General features: G+C 44.1%; 1 protein-coding gene across 9 annotated transcripts in view; it reads right to left on the bottom strand.

Moving 5' to 3' along the window:
- The window catches only part of ptprda (protein tyrosine phosphatase receptor type Da), a 196,149-nt gene that overhangs the window by 57,483 nt on the left and 114,692 nt on the right, over positions 1 to 23,974 (bottom strand). For 8 of the 9 annotated variants that reach the window (XM_088394236.1, XM_088394226.1, XM_088394216.1 and 5 more), the window contains exon 11: positions 2,320 to 2,500. In XM_088394236.1, the coding sequence (XP_088250362.1) occupies positions 2,320 to 2,413 (94 nt within the window). In that variant the 5' untranslated portion in view covers positions 2,414 to 2,500. Of the gene's footprint in view, positions 1 to 2,319; positions 2,501 to 23,277; positions 23,583 to 23,974 lie in introns of those variants that run through there. The other variant, XM_088394169.1, reaches the window with a different exon arrangement.

Here is a 23,974-nt window from a genome sequence, read left to right on the forward strand (position 1 = left end):
GTTCGGCAGGGACGAGACACCATATTGCTCATAAATCGTGAAAATGTCAAACAATTCTTTTCAATAAAACGAAATGCCGTTTCTCCCAAATAAAACCCCAATGGTCGCAGTAAATAAAACGAAATGCTATTTCGCCCAAATAAAATCCCTTTTTTTTTTTGCCCGTTCGCCACTTCTGTCACGATTTGGCCCAAATTTTTAAAATTATGAATTATTGTGCATACTAAAAAGTTCCTCACTGAACAGATTTCTCACTTTAAAGAATTTTGGTAGCGCGCCAATCAACCAAGCCTAAGCGTACAGATTTTTTTTCATTTTTTTTTTCACAGGAGCCAAGGCGGAGATTCATCCTTATCCGATTTCCTTGTGATGGTTCAGCAGAAGACACAAAGCGTAAATTTCCCTGCTACGCCGTCCCCTCCTTTCACAGCGGCCAATTACGCACCTCTTTCAAGACGTCGCCAAGCCCAATTTGCTTCACAAATTAAAAATGGGCCGCATTTGATGAAGGAGAAAATGAAAAGAATGACATAAAATAAACAATTCCACAATCCTCAAAGACGATTTTTCACTCCATTTTGCGTCATGCTTCACATTTTTTTTACAAGGAACACATTTCCCATTATCTTTAATAGCGATTGTTGATTGGGTGCCGCGACATTCGGCGAGCGGGGCTGGCTCCGAGCATCGGGCCATCTGTTGAGCGGGCCGACTCAGCCGTTTTGGGCTCCCGCGTGCCTCATAGACTACGTCCGGAGCGCCGACAGAGGGCAACGCCGCCCCCACCTCCCCACCCGCCCTCCATCAAGGCGGGCACATTTGAGTACGCGTGACACAAAAGGTAGATAATTATACCTTGAAAGCAACAATGGCTTGTCACTCGTGGGAGACGCTCTAAGAGTCTGCTTTCAGAGTCCAATAATTAACCCTGTATGAAAACGCCTCCCACTCGAAAGGGTTTCAGCGCTCTGCCATAATTTTTTCTTAAATTGAACCAAAGAACATGTGTTTTGAATACCGATATTTTGCGGTAAATACGGCACACCGACTGTATATTGCCAGATAAAATGACTTCCATTGAAGAGCCGTTTTTTTTATTTTTAATTCCCGGCATGCCTTTACTGAACGTCTATTTTGAATTGCAATATTTGGCGCTCTACGGTAAGAAGCGTACATTGGTGTGCGTTAAAAAAGGATACGTTCGATTAGGACAGCTGTATGTTTTACGTCAGGTCGATGGGATAAGTTGGGAAAATTGAGCCCATCAATTTCACTTTGCCTGGCTCGCTGCTCTATGACCTTGGGTGAATTGGACCCCTCCCCTCCTACCATCATCATCATCATTTCCCCCCTCCGTTGCACTCCTCTCCTATTCAGTGATATTCACACTGAGGGGGATTTCAGCGGGTGCAAAGAGAGTGATAAAACTTTTATTCATCCCACTGTGCCTCCTGAAGCTAATGATTCATGGACGCGGGCGAGGGGTTGAGGGGGTGGGTGTCACAGGGCCAGAGCTCAATGAGGTTTGAAAGCTGTTGTCACACATCAACGGGCAGGTGCCTGATGTCGAGAAGTTCCATTCCCGACACTTCTCATCATGACATTCCCCGGCTGGGCTCAGCACTTGTGCTTCACCTGATCGTTTCGCTTTGGCCAGGAGACTTGAGCACATTTTGATGAGACGCTTCACTGGACGGAGATAACTTCCCGCCACTGAATGATGAATTGATATATATGTGCACCGATTTCATTTGTGCAAATACTATCGCGTTCAATTATCATTTGGGCCCGAGCAGTAAGTTTGATTTGCACTAAACTAAAGTTTAGAGCTTCGGTTACTGATGCACTTTCAGCCGTTTATTGAACGTGTCAAATGGTCACAAATGCAAAATGACTCGTGAGACGCTGCTGTAGGCCACAGCTCACGCCCAGATTCTCACACTGAAATTTACGGCGGCCAACCTGACTTCAGATGTCACTTATTGGGGCCACACCCTTTTAGGGTGACGTGTAGTCATTGCACTTCATCAGACCTATTTATTTATTACTGTATGCTTTTCATATAGTGCAATGCTCTTTTGGTGGTGTCAAATAGATTGTGGTGTTTTTGGGTAAAGGGATTTCAACAGTGGGCACTGACTGCTGTAAATTGAGTTGTGAGCACAGTCGTGCAATGAATGGAACTCGTAAGTTGAGGCACCACTGGATACTCAACTTGGGTGCTTAGCGGGCAATTTCGTTATGATCCACAGCTGACACAGACGGGCTACGTTGTGGAGGAACCGCGTGTGACGCGGGAGAGGGAGCGGCTCCACTTACTTTGAGCGTCGGCGAGGTGGACCAGCAGAGCCAGGGCGATGAGCATCAGCGCGGGCCTGGCGCGGCGCATGTTGGGACAGCTTGGCACCAGCATGCTTTGGCAGCCTCGGTGGCGCTGGCTCACAGAGCCCTGTGAGTCAATCCGCTCTGATTTCTCAGATGCAGGGGATGTAGTCACAGCCTATGCAAGACAGGCGAGGGAGGGGGGGGAGAGAGAGAGAGAGAGAGGAAGTGAATGAAACAAAGCTGTTTGCTCGCCGGGTTTTATCTCTCCCTGCACATTTGTGACATACCCCCGCACGGCCTCGGCTGGAGGTGCCACGGGATAGGAGGAGGCTGACGTGCTCGCGGGCTATGTTCTGACACTTCTCTAAATGGAATAGTCACTCCGCGACGCATGTGTGCGCGGGAGAATGCAAAAGAAGGAGCCGCACGCACATAGATCCAAATTCGCTCGCATGTCACTGTTGATTTGGGCTTCCGGGAGACCGAGACAAGCTCGGAAATATATTTTCTCCGTACCGACGGGTGCAAAAGCAGAAGTCACAATTAGAATAAAATAAAATTACCATTATGTACAATCTTGGACTGGCCTTGAACATATACATATTAGCTTTTAAGCTAAGGCGGTCTTTGTTTTTGTCAGTTTCATGCTTCTCTAATATATATATACACAATAAATGAAAATATATATATTGGTAGGTAAGGTATTAAATTGCTGCTCGTCTACTTCTGGATCTCGCTTTATGTGAAACTAGTGTAGTAGAGTTTCAACGTCCTACAGAGGCAGGCTCCCTCTAGTGGTACAAGAAGTAATCAATGGCCAGGAACAGTTCAGTTGTATTTAACTGTATTTTAATAAATCTGTGTTTAATCGTTAGGAACTATTTGTTTCTGAAACATTTATTTAGGTACAATTTTCATTTATTTTGTTCTGTGGAAATTATTTTGGAGTACAGCTTTTTATTTTTCCCACACTATTTAAGACTATGGTGATACTTGGAGAGTAAAGTATTGCTTGCAGTAAAAACTTTGAGAAGCACTGCTCTTGTATGTGCTTCAAACCAGGTTGCAATGGAGAAACATCTCAAGGACAAGTTTGTCTTTGAAGGATGGAAATTGACTGTCCATTTATCAGTCCTTGACACTTTTTGGTGTTCTATTCATAATAATCACACCCACCAGAAATCACGTAGCAATGTGAAACTGCCAAAATTGTGCTGCTACCGAACCAATTATTAGATAACGCCGTCAGAATAACACAGATGAAACGATTTCAATGGGCCTTTGCAAACCACGCTGGAGTCTCGATTCAAACTTAAATTCATATATGAAGTCAGACAAACGAACTTTGAAAACTCCCCACAGATGCAAAACAAATGTTTTTGCGTGTTTGTGTGTGACTGACTCATTCAAGCTGGACCGACCTCAGTGGAGGTTTGGGCTGACAGACCACAAAGCGTGAGGTACAAGTGCATGTTACGTCCAGGCCACGGCGGTTCACCACTGGCATGTCAGCTTTCGACACGCCAGCTCATCAGCAGTCGCTCCGTTTACTGGTCGAACAAAAATGTGACGAGAGAGCCTCGGTTATGGAAAACATCAACAACCCTCCCTTCTTCTTGTCTTTGGTTGATAGGGATCACAATCACATCGAAGAGGAGCCACGCATACACAGACACACACACACTCCACCCTTTTCTAATTAACACTGTGCATGTTGTCTGGCTTTGTTTAATAATGCACGATCGCTATCATCCTTTTGAATAGAGGCAGCAGTGAATGGGAACACAATAACACCACCGGGAGAAGAAAGACAACATTGTGCCCGTTTTTTTTTTGTTTTTTTTCTCCCGCTTTCTCTCCGTATTGTCATCGATGTTCAATGAAAAGCATCAGTGGCGGCACGGAGTGTAACGCGGATTTTTTTAAAGAGCCCTGCGCACTTTGTCTAGCTTTTATTTTAGTTATTTTTTTAGGGTGCTTTGGTAACTCAAGTGAAGTTATTTGTTATTGTTATATAAATTAAATTCCATAAATGCAAAATATGCAGCATGGTAATATTTATATACAGAATTGTATTTAAAAGCTAACATTCCACTATTAATTAGTTTTAACTTCTTCAAAAACGAGTAATTGAATTGGATTTAAAAATTCCTCCATTTTGATTTTGTGTTTTGAGTTCTTAATCAGTCAAACTCATGTAAGTCATTTTAATTAAAGGTGTAAACATTCATAGTGTTAATTAACAACTAATCAATGATCAAATCAATTGGCCGCTATTTCGATATTTGGCATACAAGCACCTCTGTAGCCAAGTTACGATAAGCCAAGCTACGATAAGATAAGCTAAAGCAAGCTAAGATAATCTAAACTATGCCACACCAGCCATCTCAAGTCAAGAATGGATGCCAAGAAATAATTTACTTGTCTTTCCTTCCAACACTCACAAAGAAGGCTTCTTTTATGATGCACTTAGCGTGTCCCCCCCAAACCCCCCAGCGAGACGCACCGTAGGAAGCTAATTAGGGCTAATGACCTTTGCCAGTGTGATAATTGCTGGAGAGGCACCTGCTGATACTGCGAGACCAGCAGTGTACCATGATATAGGTCAAAGGTCCGGCTCACGCTTTTGCTTTAGGTGCCTCGAACATCATCGGAGTGTTGCTAGCTTGCTTGATTCCATTCTTTTTACATTTTACAATAACAGCGAGGGTGCCCAAAATTAGTTTTCTTTGAAACAAAGCATCAAATGGAACATAAACCACATAAAAAAATTAGAAAATGTGTTGTGAGGATCGTAAAAATAGTTGAAATAGGGGCAGGGATATTTTCTTTACGCCAGTTATCCACCAGAAGTGGGCAATAAAAACTAAGTATAATTCCTGCAATTTAAACATAGCAGTATTTACTAATACACAATTTAAATGTTGTCTTTTTAATAAGGTGCAGCTTTGTGTCTTCTTTTTAGAACAAAATGAAATTAAATGAATGGAATGAAATAATAAAATAAATAATAAACAAATAAATAATGAAATAATAAAATACCATTATACAAGAAAATAATATAAAAAAACAATTGAACTAAAATTAAAATGAAACAAAACCGGTAACAGTACATTCTAAAGCTCAAATATTTTCTTTATAGGAACATCAACTCGTCTTTTTTCAGGAAATGAATGAGGAGGACAGTCCGACAGGAACACTTTGAAAATTTTGACATCGACTGCGTAATCGCCAGCCGCGACGTCGACTCGTCAGAAGCTGAGCAGCACTGTATTTGTTTACCAAGCATGTTCCACCTCTGTTGCCAACGTTTGTTTTCATTTTTCTCCAGCCTCTCCTTGACTTTTTTGCCACTCTCTCTTTCTCTTCCCTGGCAGCTGTTGGCTTCAGATGGATAGTCCTGAAAAGAGCAGGACCCTGACCTGCCGTGGATTGACTGATGATGCGATGGTGCACTATAGCACACAAGGTTACAGCACTATTAGGTAAGCTTTTGGGACACTGAAGGATTTTCTAAAAAGTATTTCGTCTTTGTCTACATGCTGAAATCACCCGCGCTGACCTTGACGGCTGCAGCTCACGCCTGACGATGTCGAATGATTGGCTTCTACGTTGTGTTATAGCTCGTCGCCGCGTTGTATAGGGTCACGCTTGACCTTGCGTGTCAGCATTAGTACAAGCGAGTTTGTGGAGGGTGGGGGAGAGGGGTTACCAAAAACGTTATCATGCAAACAGGCTGCTGCCGGAGGAGTCCATTGTGCCGGGAGCAGAGAGTGTGTCAGGATTGGGATGTGGGGGGAAATGAGAAAAACGTTAGGAATGGCAGTCAACCTGCAACGACTGGGATTAAATTTACGCTGCATGAACATGGGGGGGGGGGGGGGGGGGGGGGGGGGGGGTGTAAATCGTGTTACGTATTATGAAGCGAGGAAGAGTGGGGAACAGAGGGGTGCAAATTAAATGAATAAGGGGAGCAACAAGGCGAGGGGGGCGCTAACGAGGCAGCGTGCAAATCCTGCTTGATTTTTTTTTTTGCGCAATTAAATTGCAGTACTTAAAATATTCATTAATCAATCATATTTAAAAAAATATGTTCAAATTGACTTTGTGCTAAGAATACCACTAGCAGTTATGAGGGCTCCCTCTAGTGGTGTACCAAAGTATCACTGAATTAAATGATCGGCTTTAAACCAGAACAAAATATTTGTTAACTATAGCTGAGTTGTATCAATTTAACATTTAATCGTTTTTATTTATACTCAAGTTAATTTTGTATTCAACTGTTACGTGCACCCCTAAAATAAAATAACCATTAAATTGTAATCCCAATTTAAAGTAAGACATCAAAAAAAAGTGATGCCACCGAGAGTTCGCCAGATTCATTCCAGTTGATATTTACTTTAAAACATCTTGGCTGAGGCAACAAGGCTCAATTCTGACTGACGCTTTCAGGTGTGGCCCGGTGGGTTCACCGCCCCCTCCCCTCGGCTTCTCCCACATAACAGTACTTGCAGGGTGCATGCACCCATAGCGGTTGCACCGCACGCTTCTGGCACTTGCACATCCACGTCCACTCCCCCCCACTCAAACACAGTAGCGCTCTGTGTCGGGATGAATGATCTCGCTTCCGTGAGGCGGTGCGAGGACGGCGGGGGAGGGAGGGAGGGATGCGGAGCCGAGAGGCCTCCGACCGACAAAAGCAGCGGGACGACGCAGCGGCGTTTAAAACAACTCAACGATGAGGATTAAAAACACTTTTTTTTTTCTTTTCGTAAACAATTGAACACGACTGGTGACATTTTAGTGCTTTTTGAAGTGCGGCCAAGCTGTTTGCTGTGCAAATGGGCTATTGAGGAGTACGCGAAGGAAGCGGCGAGGTGACTCGGGGGCCGAAGCGCTATATTCAGAGGGCAGCAAAATAATTAAAATGCCAAGTGTCTCCCATTATCTAAATGCTAATTTGCCTCGGTGTAGCCTGAACTCGAATGTTACGCCACATTACGAGTACCGAGGCAACGGCGACGGTTCAAGTTTTTCGTCAATTACACACGCTGCACAATGCTATCGCTTCGCTGAAGGTGATGCGGTGGATGTTTTCGGATTTGGCGTCGGGCTATATTAGGTCAAATTCATATCGGCATGTTTCACCCTTTAAGGACATTACACTTCATTGTCAAATTTGATCAGAAAAAAAATGTTCCTACCTTTTCTATTGTGTGTAAATTCATAAAGATTGTGTAAATAATGATTTTAATGTAATTCTATATTTGTCACAAAAACCCTATAACGTCAAATGTGTGTTGCTCCCCCCCCCCCCCCCCCCCCCACAAAAAAGCAACAATGGATCTATCCAATTGTATCCCATATGGAAATGAAAGGTCCTTATTCCAAATAATTTTTGAACCATTTGACGAATGAGTGAGTGAGGAATGAGTCTCCCTTTGCTACCTCACCAAAAAAAAAATCAAGCACCAATCCATGTAATGGAACTATTAAATTTTATACTCCAAGAAAATTTAAAAGCCTTTCCTAAATAGAATCAGAATAGCTTTGTTGTCATTGTACCACAGAGTGCACCTGTAAAAAAAAAAAAAAAAATCTTAGCAAACAAGGAGGGGTTGGCGAGTAATAAAAAAGTTGATACTTTAGTTTTTTTTGTTGCCGAGTTTGCTTTGGACAATCTCAGCCAATTCTGCTGTCCTAAAAATCTGCAGTAAGCCAGAAAAGGTGACGACGTCATAAGAATACCCCCCACCCCCCATTTCTATGTTTTGCATGACGATAAGAATCCCGAGTCAACATCCCGAAAGAGCACACGGAGAGCGACGCGAGCGCGAGCTTATCAAAGCCTTTCGCATGGAAATAAATCAGTGGCGGCAACGGAGGCATGAAAATATGATAACAGATATGAGCTTATTTGCTGACTACACAGATGCGGGCGTATTTTTTGTTGTTGTGGTCGTCCTTCTATTTTGCCATCGCGATAAGACTGCCAGAGGACATCCTCGCTGGGTGGCACGCCGGCGTTTCACGTCCTTTAAATATTAAGTGCGAAAATATTCTTCACAGTGGCTGTTCTGCTGATTAAGAGATATTTGGGGCTGCCCTTGAAAGATTGTTAGCGCTTCAAGGTTCCACCCAAGGCAAAATCAACTCGGGGAGTAGATATATTAGCGCAGTCACTTGAAAGCGGCAAACCTATGGCGACGTATTTTTGAACGTTTCCCAGAATAGACTGAATCCGTTCAGGGTGGAGATTGAAATTCAAATGCCACCGCCATACAAATGTCAGTACGGGGAAATCAAAAACGTTTTGTGTACCCCCCCATTTGACATTTTCAAGAGATTTCATTTCCCTGCATATGTGTAAATGTCAAATTACAACAAGAAAATAGAAAAAAAATGAACATGTTCATTGGGTCCATAATGCTCGAGTTCAAATTGCGCTGAATTATATTTCCGCCAAAAATAACAACCAGAGAACAACAAAATTCAGACGTTGAAGCCTACTGAATCAATTTCATAGAGACATCCTCCCAAGTCTTGTCAGTCCCCCTCCGGTACCCTCACAATCCATGATTAAGGACTACGTTGTCAAGTTTGACGTGGCCTCGCCGGGGGAGTCAGCAGCGGCCTTATCATTAAAGGGGGAGGGGGAGGAGGCTGCCCGGACCGCCGCTGAGGGGCCTGCCCAAGTGTCATCAAAATGAGATAGGGCCCAGGAGCTTGGGGATTAGGCACTGCATAATTACCTATTTAAAGCTCCTAATTGAGCATTTGCAGGCATATTTTAGGAATCCGTTCACACCCGTCGCTGTGCGAATGTTTGCCGGTGGTCGAAACCTCGAGATTCGACCAATCGGAGAGAAAGAGAGAGTTTGGATATGTTTTTGTTTGCATTTTAGGACTAGCAGCAGAGTGTAACCTTGAATATAAGGGTTAGCTTATTAGCATGCGGATCCCTCGCTTGTGCATTTATTTAGTTATTAGTTTACAAAGCACTTAGGGTGTTTGTCAGAAATGTGCTGATGGCGCTTGGCTTCATGAATTATTTAATGCAGGTAAAAGGTCGCGATTGTGATGAGTCGACTTTTCTTTTGGCAAACACAATGATTCAGTTGTATGACATTTAGTTATTTTGTCTGTGACTGACTGAATCTAAAGGTTTGTATTTTTCGTCATTTTAAAACGTTGGTTAAAGAGATAAACGAACGGGGATGTTAGCCAAGATGACCAAAGTGAAACAGAAGTAATATAAAACATACTGAGAAAATGATTGCGATGGTCGTCGTGAGAGCCGCGACACGAGGGGCCCCTGTGGTCTTTTGTCACTGAAAACATTTTGAATGGCAACAACAATTAGAGCAGAATGATAACTCCGGATAGTTTCCCAATGACCCAACGTGTCCCACTTTCTGCACACGAGCGTACGAGGGATCACCGGGGACGTTGGCTTGTCTTGATTGCATTGCTAGCTAAAAGACTGGTGGCGGCGCTTTCTCCAGGGGGCTGGAGGCTGGGTAGACACCAGCTGCTATCTGAGAGAGATAAACTGTCCGGCCCTTGGGGGGGGGGAGGGACATACAGCCATCTCGGTCCGGAATGCTGAAGATGGCTGGAATGCCATAAAAATACCCCCCATGGATTGGGCAGAGGGCATTTTAGGGTTTCGGCTCAATCGTCGGTGCGAAGCTAGCATCTTTGAAGGGACCAACTCATTGTACTCCGACAAGGAGCGATCTAAGTCTCTGAAGAAGTTTTACTCGTATAGCATGTTGGTCACACTTCCTATGCAGAAATCAATCCCCTAACATCGATGCCAAGAGTTGCCCATGAAATCTCCCTTTGACTGATTATTCCATAATTTATGAGGCCTTAGCTTTGCAAATAATTCATCCTCTTGACTGTGCTTATGCAATCTGTCACACCAACATGACCACGTTGTAACCCCCCCTTCCAAACTGGAATAGACAGGAACACGCTGATTGTTCCGCTGCCTTTTTATTGTTCCTTCTTCCGCAGTGATGGTACGACAGCGGCTCTGGCACGCTGAATAAAAAAGCTAATTCGGTAGCTTCTGTGGTTCTGGCAGCCTCGATGGGTGCAAAGCCAACAAACGGGATGCCTAATGGTAAAGTCCTCTCCGGCCCCATTCGGCCCCGTTGACATCACCGAAAGGACAACGGAAAGGGAGGGGGTGTCTCGGGAGGAGTGGCCTCAGCACGCTGCAGAATAGAAGTTCATCTTTATGTAATTATCTCGGGGGCCGTTACGCCGAGCCGGATAGCCGAGTGTTTATTGCGGCCCGGTCGCCATTCACTTTACGAGCATCCTCTCGCGCACACCCATGCGGATGATTAACATTCACACGGCGACGCACACAAAACCCATATGAGGCCCAAGTGCCATAACAGCCCAATGAAATATATTCAGATTAGAAAGGTGTCGCATTACTCTCCAGTCAGATGATAAATACCCGGTTAGCGCCGTCATTAATCTTGTACGCCCCCTTACTCATTTTCGGCCTGCTTGGGGGAGCAGTGCGGTGAACGAATGTTGCGTTGCGGATTTCTTTGTGGCACCGGGTCAAGCGAGTTTGACCCGGCGCTTCTCGTTCTTGTCCGGTCTTTGTTAGCGCAACATTCGATCGCTGAAAGCGTTATTGATGTTTATGCTGGCTTTCCAGCTTCTTGAGGAATCTGGAAAGCTTTCTTTGTGGCACGAGGTCAAACTCGTTCTTGTCCGGTCTTTGTTAGCGTAACATTCGATCGCTAAAAGCGTTATTGATGTTTACGCTAGCTCTCCAGCTTTCCGATGAATCTGGAAAATGTCCCTGGGAAAAAAATATTCACGAGGTGTTTTGCTGATTGATTGAATGCCCGCTGTTGACGACTCGGCTATTTTTGTCCGATGAGATTACGGAGATAGTCGGTCTCCTGTCGATGCACGCGGGACGACAACTGGGTAGGTTTCATCCTTCCCAAGGACCTCTGAGCTTTACCTTGTGTAAGCAGAGCTGATATAAACTATCGTTTTTCATTGCAAGGTGTCTGATTAGCTCTAAAGGGGGTCATAAAAAGTGGATGCCATTGTTTGGGACAACGCTTGTTAAACCGGGGCGATGAAAAACGACCCCGTGCATGCCTTGGAATATAAAATGATAGAAGGTATAATCAAGCAGACATTCCAGGGCCAAATTGTCACGCTCACACAGTTATCTTGTGTTGAGCCAATTGTGATACCACAGTTTTATGGAATCTCTCAGTCGCCCCCGATTGCTCCGCGCTCCATAAAATGCCGGCGAGTGGATCGGGGCTTCTATAATGATGGCCCGGGACAGGAATAAACTTGTTTTACTGCCGCAAACAGAATGATGTGACCTGGAAAGGTTGTATTTTTTGCCGGGATAATGACTATATTTTAGAGTCGGGCCTCGGTGTGAACTTTAATTACTTGTCTGGGGCCACTGAGCTACACTGGTCTCGAGTACTTAGTAATAAAGTCCATATTGGTAGCCTGTTTATTAAACCCAATGTGAATGTCTGGTAAGATCATCTTTGCAAACAACAGCTCACCTCTGTTTGGACTTATTCAGCGCATGGGCCAATTGCAATACTCTCGGAAAACTTATAATCGACTTATGAATATGCAAATATCAGACAGAACGTGGTACATCACGAATCCTGAGCGTAAAAGCAATTCATCGGTAAAGCCGCGGCGTATCTAGGGTCGTGCAAGTATTGCCGCCCCCTCCCACCCTCCGTATTTGTGAGATCCCAACTTGTCACAGTAAATGTCATCACAGCCAATATTGGCACGGACTCAAAGTGGTAATGAAAGATAAATCTAATATAATACAGTTTGAGATCTCTGGACGCCACCGGCTCTCTTGTAAAGCACTTCTCGGCAGGCCGAGAAGCTTTTGTGTGATGTTGGGGGAAATAAAAAGGAAGTAGCAGAGGAGGATTTGTAGAAAGGCGTGCCCGCTGACTCTCGTATTATCCCGCCGTACATCCCTGATCATTTTCATTTCTCGCTGTGCCTGTTGCCGTTCATTTTGACATGAGGCCACAGGCATGCAGACTAACAGCTGGGAAAATCTGTGCCCTGCCGTACTGCCCTTGCACTCCTCCTCACGCCACCCACTCTTTCTTCCCCTCGTCGGCCTAGCGGGGTCGATGCGCCGGCGGCTAATAAAAGCGGCGACTCTTGACTGCGAACAGCTGGGGCCCTGTGATCCTTCTCCGCCGAGCTTTTTTCTGACACTCGGCGCCGAGAGAATTGGGATAAATTTGCGGGAGCAAAACGACACGCGTCGAGCGGTGAAACAGATGAATCAGTGGCTCTTCACAGTGGCTTAACCAGCAAATCGATACAAAGTGTTTGAGATCTAAACACGGGAGGATTCCAACTCTGTAGTTCATTTGTTCCGATCATGTGACACGAGCGCTGAGATCGCGAGGGACTGGTGTGCGTTTCTACAAAACATTCAAGAAATAAATTTAAGCCTCGAGAGGTTGTTGTTTTTCAAGGTTTGGCCTTGGTACTAGCAAATTCTTTTGGTCGATTCCATTGCCTTCGACTTTGTGGGAAAAGCTTGGGGAAGGCCCTTGACTGTTCCAAAGTGTGGTCCGCAAAATTATGGGTGGAGTCTGTTGTGGACAAAGTGGACTGGCACTCACTGAACATTGACGTAAAACACCAGATTCCTACAGACACCCGCAGATATCTTGTGGAGAGTCTTCCCCGAAGCGTGGAAACAAGCAATCCCTAAAAATAAAGTCCCGAAGAACCTTCATTACCTCCGACACTTAATTCTTTGGTTGAGACATGCTAAGAAATTTTCATTTCCTTGACATGGGTAAATGAAAATCAAAACATGTTCCCGCTTCTACAAAACTACTTTTACAAACGATGACCCGTACAATGATTGTAAAACCAAGTTTCGCACCCAACCGTGATTTCTGGTGTACCGTTACACCGTCACAAAATTCTATCGGTCTTATGGGGATGCTTTAGAAGATCCACTAGAGCAAAGGCTGTTGGGAATGGATATCCCAGGCTTGGTGCTGATTCCAAATGCAGAGCAGGGGGGGGGTTGCTGAGAATATGCCAGACCAAAATAGCGCATATGACCCCGTCATGCCTGACCTACACTCTCTTATCATACTGTTGGAAATCGTTTATTATTGTGCGTGTGTGTGTGTTGTACAAAGAACCCAGATGCTCCCAGCTGGCTATTGCCCAGTGAGGCTAAAACACCTAATTAGCCTGCACATTCACGTGCAACATCCCAACCGCTGCCCCCCCCCCGAAGCAGTCTTGTTTTTTCATGGATGCAACATATGTCCCCAAATTCATGTATTATACAGACCGCCCATGCCGATAGCTACAAGAACAACTCCGCGAGGGAGGCCGCGGGTGGGCATGGTATAAAACAAAGCAATGCGGCAAATGGAACCAAATTGTTGATTTGGATCTGAGTGGTGACTCAGTAAGTTAAAAGACAACGTGGGAGTGGATCTTCGACAAATTGCTGGAAACCGTTTACTGAGGCTTTTCTAATAAGCATAGCAGAGAAGCCAAAGAAAAAAACAAAAATGACATCTGAGGAAGGACGCCGTAATGCGTGGCGATACCCGGGCCAAGGCTGAAACAGAGTAAAAGATAAAGGTCATACTTGTCCGTATAAGGGGAGGGGGGGGAATGGCGTAGACAGATGTCAACAGCGATAAGCATCTGGCGTGACGAGCTCCAACTCAGCTATCGCTTACTACTCGGAGCCTGGGGGCCGTGCGCTGCCAAGACGGCGCTCACGCCTCTCTGTGACGATCAGTGCCTCCGGAGGTTGTGCAAAATGGCCGCCGCCTTGCCAGCACATTATAACGCGTCACTGACTTGGCTTTTTTTTTTTCTTCCCTCAAAGGAAGTGCCATCTGTGAGTGACAGCGGGACCTCGGCCATTTATTTCGAAGGCAGTAAACAAACGGGCTTCTTTGAGGAGGGGTTGCTATTATGTTAGCCGTCACGAGCGATATGAAACGGCGTGATGTATATCATTTAGCCATCTCCATTTATCTCAAGGAATCTCTCATCTAAGCATCACTCGAGGGAGAATAAATCCTTATTTTCGCATTTGATAGCCGGTCGGACACAAATCCAATACCCAGGAGAGTGCTCGGTCCTGCTTTAAGCATAACTGCTCACCAGATCAAAAAAATAGAAGATCGATAGCAAGCCATTTACTATCATACTCGGTGCTCATTGATGATCTGTCAAGCCATTTGTTTCGCAGTCTGAACGACAGAGCGAAAAATCATTTTCCAAAGAACTTTCCCTGCATCCAAAACAAATAATGGCTAACTTAGTAAATAGCAAATCAATAGAGGGTGCTTTATTGAGCTCACATGCTTGACTCGATTCTGGCACCTGGCCCATTTTCCGCTCTGTTCGCTCTGCTTTGTGTCAAAATGACAAAAACACACAGACTTGATGTGATGTTGGATGTTTGACACCAAGGCGTTTTTTCTTTCTTTGGGACACCGAGAGGTTCAGCTCGACGGGATCATATGTTTCCAGACAAGCCAAACACTAGACCGATTCAACCGATGTCTATTCAGACGCTCGGATTGGAATAGAAGCATCCGGCACCCTCCGACAGCACGTCAATGGGCCAGCGGTTTCCCCAGAAGGTTGGCAGTCCCACGTCCGCCCCGGTTCCACCCTGCTGTTTGACTCAAAGAGTCTGAGTCAAATCACCGCAAAAATAACTTTGGAACTCAAATCCTTTCATGACTGAATCCTGCTGAGACACAGCTTGTCTTTGGTAAACAACGTCCTACCTTTGTATTCTTGACAGTGACTTAAAAAAAAAAAGAGGACCAGATGTGTAGTGTTTGGAGTCGTGCTTTGATTCAGGGGGTAGAAATATACTCTCAATTTGTCCGCCATGGCTGCAACGGCTGTTCCAAGTTGGCCTTGATATTGCAGGTCACAGGGGAGCGTAACAAGAAATGCAGTACTTGCAAGTCCCCAGTCCGGGGTATGATCTGCCTCGAGTGCCAAATAAGCTGGTCAACATTGGTTTTGTATTTGTTGAAACAGCGGACTTTAATCCACCTGGATCAAACTGGTATCTCGAACAGTGCCCTGGGGCTCACCGTTTTTTTTTTTGAGTGTGCAAACTTCCGTGAAGTTTCTGCCAGCTCCAGTCTCAAATCCCGAGATTTAAGGCCCTGTACCCTTAACAGGACCCGATCAAGAATCAGTTGCAGCGTTTAAGAACCGCGCTAGTAGGCCACAACCCCCGCGTGTCGCCTGCGACCCATCGTGGAAAGGGTATTGATTCCCTATAAACTCATTAAGATCTAAGAGGAGTTCCTTCTTTGCTGTCAAAGCAAGACGCGGGCAGTCGGAGTGCTTTGACCTTTTGAACTCACTTTTGCAGGCCACTTGAACCATTGAATGGAGCACAATTGCTGGAGAGAACATCTTGACTGAGAGATCTTTGCATATCGGGAAGAAGCTAAGTTTAGTTGTATTGTAATATAAGCAAACAGTACTTGAGTTTATCGCTAGTTCGGTAAACACTATTTTGAGTTGCATTTCATTTCGTCGTAATTTCCTCCAAGTTGGCGGACATGTCTATGATTACCTGTCAAGGCAATGACCCGTTTTTGCACCCGCCACTTTTGAGCCGATACAGACGGACAAGACTTGTGTTATCGTAGCATTAATAAGATGGCCCAACGGCAGGCGTTATCGTTCTCCAAACGTCGCGGTGGCCGGCGGGTAAAAATGGGCTGAAACGTGTCAGCGTGCGGTTAATCGAAAATAATGGCCGGCAATTTATAGATGCCGTCCTGGCTGGTACTGGATGTACTGATGCGGGAGATGGAATTTTAATGTGTGCGTTCCATCACTTGGGGAGTAGATAATTCGGGCAGTAGCCAAACAGCACATGAATCCAAGAAGGTTATCATATGGCACTAATACTGAACAACATGGGACAAATTTAAAAAAACATGTTGCATTGTTTGGCAGCCATCTGATTTTCACCAGTGGCTACGGAAATAATGAAATACAGAGGTAGGATCTCATGAGGTATGGAATGAAGGCCACCTTCTGTGTTGGTAAGGCCCAAGGGGTCTAGGGTATGGGAGGGGTAGAGTGAGGGGAGGGAGGGGGGCTGAGATGTATGTCTTTTAATCTCTATCCCCTCGAACTGATCTCCCTGGGTGTTAAACAGTTGAAATAGTTCCACATGGTCCAGATGCTTAACAGTCCCTCGGTGCTTTGTGGGGCTGATTAAAGACCGACGGCACATTCAAACACACACACAAATATCACTGCCTCTCCGATGCCAATTCAACTGAAAGTTATGTGGACATGTCTACTTCTTGGATTCATGTGAAGAGCTACTAGATGAATATTTAATATGCAGTTAATGGTGATTTTATTTTCGAAATAATTTCCAGGAATTAATTATGACTCAGCTACTGGTTTGGTACATGTAAGAAAACATGAACATTGTTTTCCAAAGTAAAAGCAGATGGAAACATTTTAGGTTAAACAGCAGCTTTAAATGATGACTCAGTTTTAGTTGTTGATTAATTGCTGCACAAAATCCCAGTGCTGGCGGATTCACCACCAAAAAGTAGCAAGCACGTTCATCATTGCTTGTATTTTATTGTAATTTAAAAAATTCAATTTAAAATCCAATCTCGAAGCACTGAGTGAAACATTTTATCCAGTTTTTTTTTTGGAACCACATACTGCACGAATGGACAAAGTCTGTTTGCAGGAATTGGACCCTTACTTGTCTTAATTGCATTCTATCAGCCAAAGAGGGTAGAAAAAAAATATCCTTCCATATTGCATGGCAAGCAGTATAAATCCATTTGTGCACCGATATGTTGAGGATATACGATTGAATGATTGATTGTCCGACCTGATTTAGCAACCGATGCTCCAAAAAATCCACGGTAGCCACGAGCTATCTTGAGATTGCTGGATGGAGCAGGTAAAGTCAAGGTCGAAATCTCCGAGAACGAGCTAAGCGGGCAGATTTGACTCATCAGCTATGCTAAGAGCTTCTGATCTTCTGTAAGTTAAAATATAGAAATTACAGAGCGGCTCTGACTCATGTTCGTCGTCTCTGTTAAGCATTTTAATAGACTCCATCATTAAGTTCAGACTGTATTGTTGGCGTCCTCGGCTCGGAGCGCAAACACCCAATAACATCCTTAAGGGTTTTAAGAGGGCCAAATCAGCTGCCATGCAATTTTCTTTTCAGGCGCTTGCTTGCCTTTCACTTCCTGACGTCAACGGCGTTAATGAAGACGGCGTCGCTCGGCGTCGTTACCGGGTTCCGCACAGCCGCTCTAAAGATTTTATTTCGGCGCTTCCCCCAGCTTGCTTTATTTCACGACGCCTTAATGAGAGTCGTTTGGAATAATAGGCTCCCATTGAACGGTGGCATCTGCATCCAGCTTTAAACGAGTGAACTAATTTCCAAAGATAATCGCCTCTCCCGCCGAGTTACTTTTTGGCGGAGATGCAGTCGATTTTTTTTACGCAACAAATTTAACGATGTCAGAAATTACCTTGACGGAAGCTGGAACATTTGTTTTAGATTGAGGGATAAACTATCGGACTCATAGCTGTAAAATAATAATTACCCCATTGCTGTTAAAATAATTTCAGGGGTTTTGAGCAAAAATTGGATTTATTGCGCGATAACAATGCGACTATTTCAATGTGATCAGAGTTGACCCACAATTTTTTGTTTTGTTCGACTGCTACCAAATTTGAACCACACATGCTATACTGATGGACAATGACGAATAGCAAAGATTTTTTTTTTGTATTTCGCACAGCTTGTATGGTGTCAAATGGCAGCAAATCGTCATCAAACAGGAATCCAACAAGTTGAAATTTCAGCCCCTAAATCCAATTCCTGTAGGAACATGAATTTTTGCTGATGTCTCTCATGAAGACCCACAAAAAAAGCCTAAAGAAGCCATGTGTGAAAGCCATTTTGTTTTGAAGCCACCATTTTAGGCTTATTTTAGCCAAATAGATTTTGCTTCAAAATATCAAACTCCTAAACCAGATTGTAATTTGATGACTTTCCCTATAACCGTAAATTAACACATTTTAATCATAGAACGCCTTTTGATACTTTCAATTCAGTTTTTACGTAAATACGATTCGAGATCAAAACTCCACCAACATTAAAACACTCAACCCTCCTTCATCTGTGCCTACAGGAGGCTTGCCATCAGCTCCATTAGCATCGCAAATAATCAGCCAAACTTTCATCCACACTTTGACTAATTGCTTGAAATATTCACGCACAAAAAAAACTACAAACAGAAAAAAAAAAAGAGAGAGATGCCTGGGTAATGATGCCCGCTGGGATTTCGACCGTCTTTTGGCTCTGATGTGTGTGTGTGTGTTATGAATGACGACAGAGTAGCTGTGGTGTCATGCGGCCGCTACAGATGGCAGATATAAGAAGAATAAAGGACAAGACAGGAAGGGAAGAAATGTACAAACAAGGTAAACGCAAACATTAGCTTGAGCGTAATGCGGGATTTTGGAGGTTAATTCCCCGCACCGGCATTACGGATGTTGGCAGCGAGGCAACAACATGGCCGACAGCTTAGCTCGTCACAATGGACGGTCAGGAGGGTTTTCCAAATGACTGCGGAGGCTTTTTAAGATGGGATGAGATGACGGGAGGGAAAAGTCAAACTCAACATTGAGTGTGTGTCGTATTGTTTTCGCAACACAACTTTGGAGAATTGCTCACGCGGAAAACCAGGCCACAATGACAAAGCTTGAGGCACGTTTACGGCATAATCCATCATACTTTGCATATATTTTAAAATAAACTGAGGCAATTGACTCATTTCGCTGTTGACATGTTTCGAACTGTAAATGCCACTGGCGTCAAATTTTAAAAAAAATATCGTATTCCTTCCCAACTTGCACGTGACGCCTGTCCGCCCACATTCCCGATGTCAGTCGGCAACTTTATCCCCAAGTCAGTTGTTGCCTCAGGCCTCGGCACAACTTTAGCGACCTCGCGTTCCTAATCCCACGTACAGACTCTCCCTTTAGTCGGACGTGCCGGTGTCCGGTTACCGTGGCACTCACGGAATGTGTCTTCGGAATCGGCGCTTAAGGGGAAGACTTGCAAAGACAGTCGGTAGGAAAGTCCGTACGGAATACCGTTGAACCGAGGCCAACTGTACATTTACGTTCCATGACCTCACAAGATATCTTTTTTCGGCATGAGCTCTAACGAGGCGCAACCCAAGTGCGCGTCTAAAAAAAACGAGGCGCTATCTTTAACCATCAGCTATAGGAATGCGAGGCTCCCAATATAGTTCAGCGCAAAAAGCTAAATAATTAAAAGAGAGTGTCCTTTGGAAACCAAAGATGACACACTGGCACACTATAAATTCGGTGGGCGTTGGGTCGGGCACTAAATGGAAACCGCTGTTGTCCCGGCGTGATGCAACCCGATGAAACGTCTCTTAAAATATAAGCGAAGCAGGAGAAAGCAAACCGGCCTGATATCGCAGGCGTTCCCGCTTAAAAGGCATTTTAGACTCAATACAGAGGAGTGATTCGTTTTCCGATTCCAGGTCTTGGGAAGTTTCAACAGTGCCAGTTACATTAACGTCTATTAGCTGCTCATTTCTTTCCCACGCAGAAAGGGCTTCTGGAGTACCTCCCGGGAGGGAGGGGGGGGGCAACCATGGGCTTGCCAAATACATGCATGAAATTCCAGGGAGCAGACTTCGGCCCCCCAACCAAGCCAGAGTCGAAATAACTAATGATCAACAAAGCCTTTGAGACCTGTTTGGATGAGTTCAAGCCCTCGACTGCATTATACACTAAATGAAATGAGCCGGGTTCCGGTTTCAAGGTAGACAGGACCGCTGGACCAGAACGATATCGTTTCGAGTATGTTGTGATTTCCGATTCGATTTTGATTCTTTGGGTTGTTTTGATTCAATGTTGATCTGAATGTTTTCATAGTGATTCTACCCATTTTTTACTTTGATAGGTTGAAATGTTAATGGCAAAAATATGTGGTATGTAACCTCGCAGGTACGTATGTATCGATTTTTCAGCGCTTTGGGGAGAATTTTTTAGGTTTAACTATCATTATTGTTTTTTTATGGCGACTCATCTGTTCCAATCCCTTTTGAATAGCAAATTCGCACACGTTCCTGTCCAAAATCCAAATTCCTGTTCCCTTTTGATCTCGCAAAAGTATAATAGCCAAGTGTCCCGATACTTTTGCCCACATAGTGTTCTGTTGGGTGAGTAGCGGCTTTAGGTCAGAAAGAGAGGTGACCGCAGCCATTTTCCAGCTCCTTTCTCCTCAACCCTTCCCAGCACAGCCACCGCCACATGCCCGCTTCCAAATGGCAGTTATTATACCGGACACAAAAAGTCATTTTAGTTCCGCCTGGCTTCTTCAAAGCAGCGCTCTATAATTGCAGATTGAGTGGAGGGGGGAACATGCTTGGCTTACATCGACTCCTGACAGTGCGCCAATGCAGGAATGCAAAATTAGAGCAGCAAATGAAGAAGAATGGGGAACAATTTACAATATGTCGTTCTGAATTCCGCCGAGTTTATTTCGCAACCATTTCGCAAGCCGCCGCGGGCATACAATGTGCCGAAAATCGAGCGGAGGACTCAACTTGGATGTTCTGGATGCGCGGTTTTTGTAGAACTGTATGGAGCTCATTTGAGTAGCATTAGCTTGTAGCATTAGCTTGTAGCATTGCATCATCAAAGCTGGAGATCTTCAATATGTGCATCTTCTGTCAGACTTTCAAAGTACTGAAGGCGCTCTGGGGTTTCATTTGCCATTGCTTAGATTATTATATAAGAGACACAAGCACAGTGACAAAATGGGAGGAGATTTGGTAAGACGCGGGGAAGCAAGATGATGATTTAACGTGGTCCAACAAGCTTGACAAACTGACAGACAGCTGAGGTGATTTTGTTTGGGCGCAAAGATGATTTCTCCAACCCCAGGGCGACTTGAGAGGAAAAATAAATAAACTTGAAAAAGCTAGCATGCTAGCGTTCCCTGATAACTAATGAGTCATTCCTTGGTTTCTCTCAAGCTAGCCAAAATTGAAGATCGTTCTGCGGCGCTCAGTGATATCAGGCCATACAATTGTGGGTGAATGAGTTTGATGCGGACGAATTTTGCTGACCCCAAACCCACATGAAGCGATTTAAAAAAAAGAAAAGCCACTTCGGAATAGTTAATGTATTCAAGAACGTTGAAGAAGAAATTACATCAAATAAGCGGACAAAATAAAAAACTGTCACAATTTCTGTGTTTTTTTTTTTTAGTGATTCCAGTCTTATGAACAGCATGTATATAAAGTTTTAACACATTGTCTAAAATAATAAAATTAATTAATTATTATATTAATTATTAAAAAACAGACCTGATGTTACAAAAGCCTACAAAAAATATACAATTAAAATTATGCCTAATAAACTAAAATAAAACAAAATATAATGAAGAGAAATTATGTTTAAAATAACAAGGCCCATAGTTACAAAATATCTATATTTTTGCTCAAAAGAAAGATAAAAAAAAATCATCGCAGCCTTGTCAAAATCATGCATCGCCACCGTTATTGTCATACCCCAAAAACGCAAGTGCATACATAAAATAAAATCGATCGCAATTCAATACAAATCAAGCAAGCCTGATATCAGCAATTGTCTTTTTGAAGAAAAATAGACATACACTCTTCCTATTGGGCACTTTATGAGGTCAGCCCAAGGTTGAGGGCAAGTTCTTCCCCACCAAACTCATCCGAGCGCTCCTTCTTCACTTTCTGCACTGGGCTGCACAAAAGTGCTCTTCATCCAAGTCTTGAATGATTCATGAATTTGTTTTTCCGTGACTAACGACAACAAATCACGTGCCTTACCGACGTGACAAAAATGTTGGCGGTTAGCAGGATCACGTCCCCTCCCGAAACCGCTGCATCGTCTGCGGGCTTAACATATAAACCACGTGTGGCGGCAGATTTAAAAAACAGAACATCTGAAAGACATAAAACCTCGCTCCAACATTCCTGCTTCATTTTCTCCAGACACCATATGAGCTCACCAGCTCTTCAAAACACTTTTCTTTTCTTTTTTTGGGGTGGGGGGGTTCACGTCATACCATTTTTTTTGGCTTAAACACAAACGTCTAAGAAGTGCCCCCTAGTGGCCCCGAAAGTGCACAGCTCACTTTCGGCTCGGGACCGCTGCCACGAAAGTCAATTTGAAATGATGACAAACCTAAAATAGCACGCTAAGAATAACGCATACATCTCAGGAGAATTGCCAAGTTGTCAAAAATAGTCGTTATGAGTTGGCATTTGACCTCCAGCTACGAGCTGCGCTCGATAACAGTAAATATTTGGGGACTTCAACGCGCGGCTTTTTATAAGACATTTTTAAAAGCAGTTTGAAGGGATCGTTTTGGCACATATCTTCAATTTCTAAGAGCGCACTTGCAACTTGCACTCAAAGTTCACCTTAAATACGTAACCATGAAGTTGTAAATGATTCATTTGGGAATATCGAAAGGTCAATAAACACAAATGTGATTGCGTAGATAGTGTCAACAAGAAAAACAATCTCACAAATTTACAAGTGGAATGAATGACATTGTTTCCTTTTGAATACTTTTAGAGAAATAAATCAAATAAAAAAAAAAGCAGCAATGAAAATTGCAAGCGGGGGATTATTAGAAAAAAAACGGGGTGCCCCTAAATGCATCAGCGGGCCAGTCAGTCAAAGCATGTTTTGCGGGTGACAGCTGAGCGCACCTGAAATCACTGCGGCAGCGCAGCTGTCTCGCACACACGCACGCACAGACACACGCGCAAGCACTCTTCTTACCTTATCAGCATTTTTGCAATCACTTTCAAACTCGTCTTGTACGTCTTCAGCAAACTGTTTTTTGTTGTTATTGTTTTTTTTGTTATGCTTTTTAAATCCAGCAACGACAGTCCAGTAGGAGACACAACAACAACGTGCGGGAAGCGTGGAAAGAAAACCCAAATCCGCTATTCTTCCTCCTCCTCCTCCTCCTCTTCGTCTCGTGTTATTTAGAGTGGGAATAATCTCGGGGTTTGTGGGTTCCGTCTACGTCCCGCTCTCCATTGGCGTGAACGTGGCGAGACTGTGGCTTGCGAAAGTACTGCTTGCACGTCACGCTGCCTCCCTCTCCAGCTCTCCCTCCCTCCCTCTCTCTCTCTTTCTCTCTCACTGTGGAGTGATATGGAGGTGTGTGTGCATGCGTGAAAATAGACTCATGATGCCCCCCCCCCCTCCTCTCCCATAGGAATGCACTCTTCTAAAGCCCCATTTTGTTCATTGGTAAAAGAATGCGACGGGATATGAGGAGCACACAGAGTAAATGGGAAAAAGAAGAAGATGAAGAGAATCCTGTTCAATGGTGCAAAGTTTGACACTTTTCAAAGTGCATTTCATCCTAACTTCCCTCCTGCAGCCAATAGGGGGCGACAGCTATGAAAGCTACAAAGATGGCGGGAGTGGGAGCACCTGCATTGTGTAATGAGATTGTTAATCGAGT

The sequence above is a fragment of the Syngnathus floridae genome, chromosome 1 (genome assembly GCF_059516105.1).
Source record: "Syngnathus floridae isolate MCC-2025c chromosome 1, RoL_Sflo_1.0, whole genome shotgun sequence".
Classification (NCBI taxonomy): Eukaryota; Metazoa; Chordata; class Actinopteri; order Syngnathiformes; family Syngnathidae; genus Syngnathus; species Syngnathus floridae.